Source organism: Vulpes lagopus, chromosome 4 (genome assembly GCF_018345385.1).
Source record: "Vulpes lagopus strain Blue_001 chromosome 4, ASM1834538v1, whole genome shotgun sequence".
Taxonomy (NCBI): Eukaryota; Metazoa; Chordata; class Mammalia; order Carnivora; family Canidae; genus Vulpes; species Vulpes lagopus.
The window spans coordinates 19090589-19104356 of record NC_054827.1 but is presented as its reverse complement, the minus strand read 5'-3'; the positions used below and the strand labels follow the sequence as shown (position 1 = coordinate 19104356).

The 13768-nt window shown below is 33.3% G+C and overlaps 1 protein-coding gene across 2 annotated transcripts in view; it reads left to right on the top strand.

Moving 5' to 3' along the window:
• MICU3 (mitochondrial calcium uptake family member 3) overlaps positions 1 to 13768 on the top strand; it is a 102717-nt gene that overhangs the window by 58452 nt on the left and 30497 nt on the right. The window contains exons 4-8 of one of the 2 annotated variants that reach the window (XM_041752496.1): positions 213 to 291; positions 3779 to 3826; positions 7182 to 7264; positions 10283 to 10354; positions 13441 to 13479. In XM_041752496.1, coding sequence (XP_041608430.1) covers positions 213 to 291; positions 3779 to 3826; positions 7182 to 7264; positions 10283 to 10354; positions 13441 to 13479 — 321 coding nt within the window. The remainder of the gene's footprint in view (positions 1 to 212; positions 292 to 3778; positions 3827 to 7181; positions 7265 to 10282; positions 10355 to 13440; positions 13480 to 13768) is intronic. The other variant, XM_041752497.1, reaches the window with a different exon arrangement.

Here is a 13768-nt window from a genome sequence, read left to right as displayed (position 1 = left end):
CAATATTGCTTCTTTATAATTTATGTTTGGACTATGGGCAAATACTGGGTTTTGTGGTTAAACGAACCACACATATAGAATAGAGTAAATATAACCATATCTCAGGTCTTTTAAGTGGAGAATTTTTTTGTATAAGGCATTAAAATGTTTTTATCTGTTTTATAAGCAAGTAGTTTACCTATTAATCAATGTTATAATACCTTATGTTATAGGAATTAAATCAAATGCTCTCAGAAACACCACCAGTTTGGAAAGGATCATCAAAGCTTTTTCGTAATCTTAAAGAAAAAGGCAAGTTAACTTTAGTAGTTATACATTTTGAAATGGACGTTATATTATTTATACTCTTTATATATTTTTTCCTTATATTTAAAATTGTTTTACAGTTACATATGTGTGTATATGTGTGTGTGCATAGAGAAAGAACTGACAAGAAAAATACCAAAATATTAATGATTGTTTCTGGGTAGCAGGATTAAAGGTGGTTCTTATTTTTATATATATTCATGTCTTTCAAATATTTTAGAAGAAAATGAACTGTTATTTTTTTAAATGAACTGTTATAGCTACAAAAATTATTTTTTAATCATTGAGCAGTATAGGATATATTTACTTACAAAAAGCATTTTTCAGGGCACTTGAGTGGCTCAGTTGGTTAAGCATCTGCCTTTGGCTCTTGTCCTAGGATTGAGCCCCACATCAGGCTTCCTACTCAGCAGGGAGTCTGCCTCTGCCTTTGCATGTTGGATGTGTCTTTTGGTCACCCAGTTTGAATATGTTTCTTTTCAAAATAACATGCACTGCAAAATCCACTTTTTCGACCTACTGTATGATCCATTTTTATGTTTCTAAGCTAAGTCTTAATTCATACATTTCCTTGCAATGAGATTATATAGCTTTATTGCAGTTTTCTTTTACACTCTACTTTTCATACATATTTATAGAAAAGACTAATTAATAAAATCTCTTTAATCTTAAAAAGGAATTTTTCTTGTAAATAAACTTTTTAATATTCTCAACTATGAGTATACGAAATAAAATGTTAAAGAAATTACATAGTTAGCTTTTTCATCTTCATCAATTTTAATGGATATTGCTTTAAATATAATTATGTATATTCTAGCATGAAGACAAATATTTTAAAGGAGTAGTTATAATCCATGTATTTTATCTGAATAGAATTAGAAATTCAGATTGCTTCTACCTTTTTCACATGGAGTCTGAAAGGGGTAAACACCTTACCTTTTACTGTAGGCTTTTTATAAGTAGGTTTTTAAAATCTTTGTGAAATCAGGGCCATGGAATCTTTAAAGCTCTTAGAAGTCTTTTCCTGGAAGTTGTCTTTAAAGATTGTCATTCAAGTCTTAGAGTGGGATGATAGGATCAGGAAAATTCAAAGCTCAGAAACATAAGTTAGCAAATTTAAAAATATTTAGTTAACACCTCCCATGGGAAAATACAAATTGGATCAAGTATAATCTGAGAAAAATAAATGTGTGGTTCTTTGTATTCAAAGAAAGGGTTAAATATGGCACCCCTAGGTTTAGGCTTGCCCTAATCTCTGTGTTACATGCATATTTGCAAGTTTTTTGGGGGAAATGATCTATTCATTGCTATCCCACAGAATTATCTGTAGTGTTGAAAATGTTCTATTTCTGTATTGTCTCCCATAGTAGCCACTAGCCAGATGTGGGCTTTTAAGCATCTGAAATGTGGCTACTGTAACTTAGGAACTGAATTTTTTATTATATTTAATTTTATTTGTTTTAAATTTAGATAGCCACATGTGACCAATGAGCTATTGAAGATTAATTTACAAATGAATTTTATCTGCTTAAAATATTACCCAGCAAGAAAATGTTATGCAGTTTTACAAAAAAGTAATTGATATGCAACATTTTTGAAGACATATATTACATAAACTTAGTTATAACAGCCAACTGTAATGTCTCATGATATAGGAACTAAATATGTTTTTAAGGAACTTCCCTTAGAACATTTTTTTATTGAATTTTTAAAAGAAACCTAGTTGACATCTTTCTTACCCTCTTTCTCTAAAGATCACAACATTACTATATGCTTAGCATATGTATTTTTATTTTATTTTATTTTATTTTTTTGATCTTGAGTGGCCTTAAAATAAATTGGAAGGTCAGTCTAATAGTTTTCCACTTTTGTAATTGGAGAGCATTAAGAATCTAGACAGTTCATGTTTAGTAATATTTTCTCTTTTCCTTGATCATTTTTATTAAATTATATCCTGAGTTTAACTTTGTTTTCCTTGTCTGTGGATTATACTACCCCAGAGACTATTTGGTCCTACAGACAAGTACCTGCCATGATAACTATGATTAGTACTCTAACTGTTAAATAATTGTACACTGAGGGAAATCTTGAGTCAATTAACAAATAAAAGATACATAGTGGTTATTAAACTTCTTTATACCAACCAGCATCTCTTTTGTATTCCACCAGGTTAGTTAGAACAACAGTCAGTGAGATGGATTGTAGTGACATAGAGCCCATTTTCTAATCCTGTTTTCCTTCTCTCCTTTTTTCCTCCTTTCTTGTTTTATTGTTTCCTTCCTTCCTCCCTTCCTCCCTCTCTTTCTTTTTACCCTCCCTTCCTTCCTTCCTTCCTTCCTTCCTTCCTTCCTTCCTTCCTTCCTTCCTTCCTTTTTGAGGGATCCTATGGAACCTAGGTATTGTATATTTATATACATTGACCATTCCAGAATCTTTCTCCCATAACATTCATGGCAGTCAACCAGAACTATCTGTCCATAGGTCACAATATTGTAGTATAAACAAAAGAAGAGAATGCTTTCAGGGCCTCTAGCCAGTTCCCTTCAAGTCTTCTGACAAACTGCCTGACAGTGACTCCTTTCTTTGTTCTGTAACAAAGAGGGGGTAGCCTAAAAGAACATCAGGTAAAATGGAGTTTCAAGGTTTATGATCTGATTACTTAAGGATTTTTGTACACCTTTTTACTGAACATTAGAATTATCTGATATCTGGAGAAGTGTTGTTGACTTATTCCTGATTTTAATTTTCTCAAGGTCCACCTGGAAACTCAGCTAAGCATTATTCTAGTTTTGGGTGTTACATCCAAAAGCAAGATTCTGAGTAACAGATTATATATTTGTATTTACTACAAACAAATGCCTTTTAGGCTTTGTAATTCTGGGATTACAGGGAATTCAGGATCCAATATTCAGAAAATGTAAGCCATTTAATTAAAACAAATATATCTTAGAGTACATTTGATAGAAGCATTAAGTTTGTCAAGAATAATAAATGGTAACTTGAAAGCAGAAAAGTGGTAAATACAGTTTCATTTTTTTAATGCAATACAGAAATCTGATTTGTAAGCAAGAATATCTAAATGTTTTTTTTCAAGAGTTACTAAGAAGTAATTAAGCACTTTAAACACTTTAAAGTTTAACCATTTTCAACCTTTTTGTTTTATGTTAGATTCATCCATTGACCTAAGTTTAAAGTTAGTAAATAGTATAATTTTCCTTTCTTTGCCAATATATCTAGCAGCATTAATGGGAATTTTGCGTGGGTTTCTACGGAGGCATTGTGAAACAAATCAGTTAATTGTGTTGCTTCTTTTGCTGTGTTTTTATAATAATTTAGTCTTATTTAAGACAATACTTAGTTCTTTAAATAAGTTCCTTATTAATATTGCTTATTGTTATAAGAATAATATTTTACTTGATAAATATAAAGTAATATTTGAAATATAGCATTACTAATATTGTTTTTCTTCTAGGTGTGATTTCTTACACAGAATATCTTTTTCTTTTATGTATTTTAACAAGTAAGTGTACTCATTAAATCTACTTTTGGATAGTTTTCTTTTTAAATGAGAATCTTGCAAAATAAATCTTAGATTCTCTTACTATTGAAAATCACCTTAGATTATCCATGGTTATTTTGCAAAACTCATGTCTAAATGTTAGCAGCAAATGTTAATCATAACACTATTAAGAGTCGAAAACATAAATGTTTTTATGGTGTATTTATGCTCATAAATTATAAGCTTTATATCATATATCGTAACTATATCATAGTTCTTGTGGTTTAATCTACATGAAAGTCATATAGGGATTTGTAAATTTCCTAGTACACTCATTGAAATCACATATTTCTTAAGACTAGCGTGAAAGAATGAGTCTTCTAACTAGCGAGTGTATCAGAATACCCATCTTACATCCTAAAACAGCTTTGTAATTCTCTGCCTTTCGTACGCAGCAATTTTTATGAAATATATGAAGGGCTTACTAATGTTTTCAGTTAAATTTCATTGCATTTAATGCAGGAACTTACTTGCTACCGTTGACTGTGAGGCAGCCACCTGGCTTTTCTGTTCCTTGAATTCTCACCTCAGGAATTTGTCCTTTCTGCTCCCTCTGCCATCAGTGCTTTTTCCTCAAGAGCCTCATGATAATAAACATTATTCAGGTTTCCTTTGAATGTGAAATAGGGACCCATTTTGACAGTCTTCCCTAAAATGGCTCCCTCTCTTACCTCTCCCTTTTTTATCCCTTTACCCTGCTTTATTTTCCTCATAGCATTTAAAACTGTTTGAAAGTATTTGTTTTTTTGGTTTTCATGTTCTTGTCTATCTCCCCATATTTGAATGCAAAGTCCATGATGGCAAAGATTGTCTCTTTTTTGTCCATCTCTGTATCAGGGACAGTGTCTAGCACATGGTAGCCTATCAAAAACCAGTTGGTAAATGAGTGAAAAAAAAGAATAAATGGAAGAATATCACTAGAGGGATTTCTGTTTGTGGGGATTTGTGGAGATGTATGGAAATACAAATTATCAGTGAAACTCTGTCATTAGAAACAAGTCCTAAAATTCCTTGTACTTCTAGGATTAGTAAATTAAGAGCCATTGTGTTATTCTGAATTTAGTAATAAATGTTATGTTGGAGTTCTATTACGGGAAGTTTGGGGAATGTACATTGTGCATATGTATTTCGAAAATTATCATCCTTTATTTTTTTCTTGTATTTTTTTTTCTCCTGGACTCAAAATGAAATTAAAATGTTGGTGCTGAAGAACAAGAAGCGTTGGTGCAGGTGGTAATAGCACTATCTGAGGTTGTTCCAGACTAGAAGACACTATGATTCAAGGATAGTCAATGAGGAATATGCCTTGAAAATTAGAGAAGAGTGCCAGGGAGTGTCTCAGAGACTTGTTAAAAAGTTAATGTTATTAGCTATAGAACAACTTTGGTTTATAAAACTCTAAGTTTGAAATACCTAAAGCAGCAGAGTGACTGGCAAGAATAAAATAGAACTGGTTAGGAAAACCATTTGTTGAGATGCTACAGGGTATGGTTAAGAGTGCTGGAAAAAATACATGGTGGTTTTGCTTATATGTAAAGGTTGGGATCTTTGAATGCAGTGAATCTTCCTTTGGAGTTCAGGACCCACTTGAGAAACTTCTGGGAATTTGAACCAAAAAAATGTAATGTCTTTTAGAGTAGAACCAACAGAAATGTGAAAACAGAGCTGGTAGGGAGTGGGCTAGAGAATCTACCTTACCTGTCTATGGTTCTTTCTTCTTTGCTTTTTATTGTTTTAACTTCATTTTCCCTTCCAAACAGTGCTTGTAAGGACTTCTTTTCATTGTACATTTTAAAGATCATTTTAAAGCTTAAAACTGGGTTATCAGAGGTGATGAAATGTTTTCTTTCTTAACTGAATGCTAATGAAAGAAAGTTCAGTTACTAAACTATATGCAAGAAATGAGCTTGCATATAAGACTGGCTTCTGTTTCCATTATATTCGGAGACAGTTATTACTGGTTAAGAAAGTAGGATTACATGCTTTTCTTTTGCTAGCTTCAAGATTTTATGACAGGTAATACCAAATGTATCTGTGGGAGGCCCCTTTTAAAAACTTTTTGCCAGTCATCTCCAAAGAAAGGGTCAGAAGGGCACTTAGGTGGATCAGTCCCCCTTAAGCTACTGACTCTTGGTTTTTGGCTCAGGTCATAATCTCTGGGTCTTGAGATTGACCCCTGCATCAGGCTCTGCCTCAGCACAGATTCTGCTTGAAATTCTCTCTCCCCCCCTCCTGTGCCCCTCCCCACCTCATGCATGCATATGCACCTGGGTGTGTGTGTGTGTGTGTGTGTGTGTGTGTATGCACTATCTACCTCTTTCTAAAATAAATGAATGGATGAATTCTTTAAGAAAAACAAAGGTCAGATGTTTCTCAAAGGCATGTGCACTGAGCTCTTCTTTGAAGGACATATTCAAAGTTTCTTCTGTTCAGATTTTCTTCTTTATGCTTTAGAAGGGATAAAGGGATTGACCCTCATTATAAGGTTCATAAAATTAAAGCAGTTCTTAGTGTGTAAAAGTATGTCTTTCTCAGAAAAGCAATTGTTCCTTGTATTTTGGGGGAATTGAGAATTATTCAAGCCTTTTTTATGTTTCTGCTTCTGAAGCTTCTAGAAGTTTAAACTCAAATATGTAATCTCTTATGCTTGACATTTATTTTCATAGGTCATTTCCATTGTGATTTTCCTAAGAATCAGGACTGGACCATTGTGTCATATTTTTATTCTTTTGTTCTAAGTGTTGAACATAAGTGATGATTTGATATTTCCCTTTTAAACTGACAAACTTGGATAACAAAAAGAAGTATTTATTTTTAGAAGTAAGGTAGTTAAATATTACTGTCTGTGCTGTGCAGCAGGTATCACACAAATGCTTTCAAAGTGTATTATCAATTTTGTTACTAAGTATGCTAATAAATGAAGCAGAAATATATATATATATATATAGAGAGAGAGAGAGAGAGAGCACGCGTGCGCGCGCGAGAGAGTGCTTTTATTATATTTAACTATTAGTAACCTACTGCTTTTAATCTCTTGGTTAAAGAAAGTATTTTTGTACAATTAACTCTTTACAACTGTACTTTAAAAACATTTTTCCAGGGATGCCTGGATGGCTCTGCGGTTGAGCGTCTGCCTTTGGCTCAGAGCATGATCCCAGGATCTGGGATCGAGTCCCACATCGGCCTCCCTGCAAGGAGCCTGCTTCTCTCTCTGCCTACGTCTCTGCCTCTCTCTCTCTGTGTCTCTCATGAATAAATAAATAAAATCTTTAAAAAAATTTCCATTTCACAAGTACTTTTCTATTCTTTCTGGCAGAGCCACATGCAGGTTTTAGAATAGCTTTCAACATGTTTGACACTGATGGCAATGAGATGGTGGATAAAAAGGAGTTTTTGGTGGTATGTATATTAAATGCTGCATTTCATCAATAGTTAAATATTGCTTATTTATATTCTTATGTTTTTGCATCATTTGGAATAATGTAGAAGGAAGAGTGAAAAATTTATGCTTTCACCTTAAAAGAAGTATAGTATTGTGTACTTTAAATAATTTTATATTATAAAATTATAAATTGTACCCATTATATAAAGATGATTATACTTGTTTACATGTTTTCTGAACATTTGAAATGAGTCAGATACTTTCCATTGGGTGGATACAGGCCATTCAGAGAGGTGGTATATGCTCAGTTAGACTCATACCCCATCGTATCAGCCCCCAGCCACAGCTCTGCCACAGAACTTCCTTTCCTCCTCATAATAGGATTTGTGATTTTTCTTTCTGCTTTTCTCTTCCACTCATGACTGCCTTACATTCCAGTCTTGTCACCATTTTGCTATTCCCTTCTCTTATCTTTGAACAGGGGTGATCTAAAGTAAGAAGAAATAAGATGGTTCTTAGCTATCTACCTATCTACCTTCAGTCTTTCTTACCTGATGGATTCAGCATTGGTACTTTTTTGGCAACATCATCTCACTGCTCACAGCTCACTCATCTTGCCACTCCCTCTTCCAGAATTTTTCTATTTCCTTTTACCCATGGAACAAGCATCTGCTTGTGTGACAAAATGCCTATTCTATTTTTTCTCCGAAGAAGAGATCCTTACAGTAACAAGTCCTACCCTTAGCATTTATGTTCAACTCTGTTTTTACCTGTATTTCCTAATAAAGAGAAAAGGGAAAGATAGTAAATAAATAGCCATTTTATTTATTATTTTCCTTTGTAACAAGCCATTAAAAAAATCCCTCAAAAAACCTCTTAAACAGCTTACTATTTTCCTCAGAGGCTGGAATGTGGAAGAGAAACTATGAAATCATGGTTTTCTGTGGTAGGAAAGGGAACAGATCAAAATCTTTGTCCTAGCTAATCAGTAGCCATTCAAAAGGAAGCCAGCAGATTAATTACTGGGATCTCTCAAATGGCTTGCTCTAATACCCATGTAGCCCTTGCCTGAGGACAGTCCCTAAGCCACACAATTAGACATAGAGCCATGAAGGGCCCTTCATTTGAGTGCTTTTCAGGATGGTGGGGAGGTAAGAGTTTCCAGTTTCACTGCAAAATAGACATATGTTCCTAACATGCTAAAATACACAGATTTAACTTAATATAGTTTTGTTATAATAGCATAAAACTTTAGGTCTTTCAAAATGGGCCTAGTAATCTAAATGATTTTTAATAAATTTTCTGTGGCAACACTGCCAAGTTCTACCCCATTGACTAACAGAGTAACTTTTAGAACTCAGTCTGCTGAAAGATGCCTGTATAGACGCCATTTGGAATATTGTCTGTTTGTGGAGATAGGAGGTAAAAACATTCATAGAGAACTTCTGTTTCCCCTTTATACTCTTATAAAAAGCTGCAGTGTACTCTTTGGAGTGGCTATACTGCTGCCTTTGTAAGTCATTTTTTTGTTTGTTTGTTTTATTTGTAAACAGCAAAGAATTCCTGAAAGCAGGGGGTAGAGTTGAGCTTACTTCCTCATAGAGGTCTAAAATCTATGATTCTTTTGCCTATTTATAAAATGTTTATTAATAACCTTTGCTATAAAAACTCTTTTCATGAAGAAAAAGTATGAAAATAAATATATTTGTTAATAATTTTTATTTTGTACTCTATTTGTGTCATTACTGTCTTGGGAGATACTACATTTTATTTGACTTTCAAGTATTGCCATACAAAATGAAACGAGTTAAAAATACCTATTCAGGGGATCCCTGGGTGGCTCAGCGGTTTGGCGCCTGCCTTTGGCCCAGGGCGCGATCCTGGAGACCTGGGATCGAATCCCACATCGGGCTCCCGGTGCATGGAGCCTGCTTCTCCCTCTGCCTGTGTCTCTGCCTCTCTCTCTCTCTCTCTCTCTCTCTCTGTGACTATCATAAATTAATTAATTAATTAAAAAAAAAAAAAAGAAACCTATTCAAGTTACACGGCCAAGAACAGCAACCTCACCAGAAAGCTCTGATAGAGGATTAGGCTTCCATATGTAAAATAGGATTTTTTTTTAAAAGATTTTATTTATTTATTCATGAGAGACAGAGAGAGAGAGAGAGAGAGAGAGGCAGAGACACAGGCAGAGGGAGAAGCAGGCTCCATGCAGGGAGCCTGACATGGGACTCTATCCCGGGTCTCCAGGATCATGCCCTGGGCTGAAGGCGGTGCTAAACCCCTGAGCCACCCAGGCTGCCCATAAAATAGGATTTTAAAGAGGAAATAATACCATTGATAATATAGCTGACATGTCTTGAGTGGTTACTATTTGACAGGTGATGTGCCTGAGTAACTATCTGTAATATTTACTCTGCACAACATTCTTACAAGATTTGTGATATGCCTCAGTAATAATGGAGAAAAGAGATACTCTTCTGAAGTAAGGAATTATCTCCATGTTCCCAAAATGGAAAACAATCCCTTGAATAATTAGAGTATCTTACTCAGGGGGTTATACGCAGAGCGCATGCTTCCACCACAATGTACAGTTACCTGAAAGGGACTTTAGAGGGCATCCTCATTTCATATATGAGTACATTGGAGCCTCGTAAGGGATGAATGACCTGTCCACCATCATGAAATTAGCATGTGACAGAAGATGGGCTCAACCCTAGAGTCCCTGAATTCTATTCCAGTGTTCTTTATACCCCAGTAGTCTTCATCTTTTATTTGTGTTACAGACTCCCTGTCTTTATGTCTTAGAGATAAAGCTATAATTGTGCACATTTAACTGAACCATAGGCTGCCAGTTGCAAAGGATGTGTTTTCTTTTTCTCAGGAAAAAAAATTGGTATCAGAAAATGTATCTATAGTAGTTTTAATGTTCTTGGTAGATGAAGCTAATTCCTTTAGAATATATACATAGCAGAGTGGTAAGTAGGTAGAAGAAACTCACTGGATATTTTATTTGTGATCACTTTCTTTTTCAGCTTCAAGAGATATTCAGGAAAAAAAATGAAAAGAGAGAAACAAAAGGAGATGAAGAAAAACGTGCAATGCTGGTAAGAATAATTTATAGTAGTTTAAGGTGGGTTTTCTAGCTGAGAATTATTTTATTCTTGTTGAGAAAGAATATTTAAAGTCTGTAACTTTGGAGCTGTCCCTTTCAGGAAAACTTCCTAAAGTTCTTACATAGAAAAATTGCTTCAGATTTATATGCATCTGTATCAATATTATATCAAATATTGATATTAAACATCTGTGTCTGTAATCACACTCATTATATCATTTTCATCCATATTGTTGTTAACCATGAGATTTGAAGGGTATATCATATAATAGATTAATACAGATCATTATGCATGAAAAAATTTAAAGGTGAATTGCAAAGATTTAATTATGTATGTGAGTGAATTTAGTGGCACTATAGCCATATGAATGTGGAAGCAAAAACAAGGAAATAATGTTTCTTTGAATTCTTAGAAATACAGGCTCTTCACGGATGAGTAATGTTTTCAACTTATTCTGAAGGTAGAGTTAAGCAACATTTCCCACCATTTTCCTACCAGTTTTCTCTTTGTCCCATATAGTTCAGCCTGATAGTATCCTAGGTTCACATAATAAAAATAACAAACAGGTACTGAGATCTTACTATCAGGGACTGTAGTAGATGATTTGCATGCATTTAACTTGCCAACAATTCTGTTATTATCTGTAATTATGGAAAAGCCAAGATTGGAGTCTAACCTGGGCAGTTCCCAAACTGCACTTTTACCCATTATAACATATTTTTCATCTGGTACTTACTTAGATAGCAGAAACACAGTTTTGTTGAGATGTAAATGATAACTGTTTCCTTTGCAAACTAGTGGCTCTGTACAGTAGTTTAGTTGGTCTACTTGGAATTCAAATAATTAACTTCAGAGAGTTGCAACATTTTTTATTTTCATTGTTGTAAGGATATGTAATAAGTTTTTTAAAAACATGGATTATCTGTAGCAAATGGTGCCATATTCAATCCTAATAGATTGTGTGTATTTATATTTATATTAATAAAATCAGATTATCAGGATGTGAAATACCTATTTTTCATAGGATTTTTGACTGTGATATAGTTATCAATATTTGGTGAGCCACCCCCAATATTCTAATTGACAAAGCTTATAGAAGACACTCAAAAAATCAAAGAGCTGATTATAATGTTAGCCAAGGATTAAAAGGAGCATTTCAAGTTCTCTAATTCAGGTCTCATGGTTTTCAAATTATAATCAATAAATCCCAAAGGAATTAACCCCATAATGCCATTTTTTAGAGTATTAGCAAACAACAATGGATAATTAAATACCTTCAGAAATTTTGTTTTCTGTAGATAACATACTGAACGAGTAAGCAATTATTTTAATTTTGATAGATTAAATATACTTAACTGGATAAGCAAGTTGTTAATAAAACATGAACTTGTTAATTAATCTTTTGATATACCTCAGTGATAGAATAGATTATATTTCAGTGGTAGATACAAATTTAATTTTTGTAATTTAAGCATAATTGAAACACAATTTTTACATTAGTTTCAGAATATTTTTTTGTTTATTTATGCTACTTCCAAAAAGGAGTTATGGATCTTTCAGGAAAAACACAATACTGTTCTAATCTTTAACATTTACTAAAATACATAAATCAAATAACAAAGGGAGAGAGGAAAAGGAAAAATGATAGCAGACAACCCATATTGGGAAAAGTTACAGTGTCAGCACAAAGCTGGGCTCTGAGCTTTAGGTAAAGTTAATGCTGATTTAATGCAAATAGTTCATAATAGTGATACAATAAAACCTCACTAACTTGGATTAATTAGGGAAAGTCTATCTGAATTATGAAATTTAAATTATATTAGCATACCCTAAATTGTATAATTTTAAATGTATATAGGTCAGTGAAGCATTCTCTAGTAAATATACGGAGGAGACTTGTTTTAAAAAACAAAAATAATTTATAAGTAATATACTGTATAATTTGCTTATATGTAAAGAAATGCTTCCTAGAGACATTGATCTGCACAGGTTCTCATAGGTGTTTATCGTACAGTTTAATTAGTGCACCTGAAATTTATTTACATAATTTAGCTATTAAAACAATTCAGAAATGATTTTTAGTACAGCCTCTGAACTAAACAAACAACATTCTAAGACAGTACAACTCTCTACAAATATTTTTATTATGTTTAACAACATTGATAATTAGAGGTAACATATTGTTGATTTTTGCCACATTTTAAATAATGCAAATCTGAACTGATTAGATTTTTGAGTTTTTAAACAGTTGATATTTGGCTTATAGTGAAAATATATAGATTCCATTAGGGAGACAGTGTAGCACAGACTCAGGAACCAGATTTTCAAAGTCTGAATGTTAGCTCTGTCATTCATTATCTGGGTGACCTTGAACAGGTCCTAACCTGCCTGTGCCTCAGTTTCTTAATTTGTGCAATGGGGATAATAGTAGTAATGACCACATGTGATCGTTACAGGGATTAAATGAGCTAAAACATGTAGCCACTTACCAGTATATGCTTCAGAAGGAAAGAAGGCAGCATAACGTTTCTGAGACACTCTGTGCTATATCCATTATAAATGTTACTCCCATGTAGTCCTCATTACATTTCTGCCAGGTAAGTATCATACCTGTTTTGCAGATGAGAAAGCCATCTTAGAGAAGTTCATTAACTTGCCTAAGATCACAGCACTAAAAATAGAACAAGATTCCACTGCAGATCTCTCATACCATTTCCACTGCCATGCTGCTACATCTAGATTTTTCCCCTAACCCGTATAGAATTGCTGAAGCATGTCTAAATGGAACTGTGTACTTCAGAGGAATGTTTTACTCAAAGCAATAGTTCTATCAGAAAGTTAAAATGAAAATGGTTGAAATGAGCAGATTCATTTAATATTTAATTATATGAGATTTGAAAACTTTGCTACTCATCTTTAACATTTATCCCACTTGTGTGTGTGCTCTATATAGAATGTAGCATAATGATTTGCCCTTCCTAATTGATTATTTTGTCGTCTTTTTCTTTTTTCTTTTGCTATACTTGGGTTCATTCTGAAATGTGACACTTCATTTGGCCCTTTGTGCTCTATGTCAGCGTCTTCAACTTTATGGATACCATTCTCCTACTAATAGTGTATGTACAATACTTTAAATGTTCTTTATGTAAATAGCCCTCACCTGTTATACTTATAATGCTATTTCTTTATATACAGCTATATCTGCTATTGAGAATGTTTAGGAATTTATTGAATATGATAAGGTGCAGCCAAGCCAAAATTTTTATTTCCTTCCTAGATTTATGAGAAGAATAAAATTTACAGAGCAATTGTATATTTTTAACTTTAGATTAAAATAAGGAAAAGCTGAGTGAACAACAGCTCTGGTAAAATAATCAAAATTTTATATTTTTCAGCAGTTTTTGA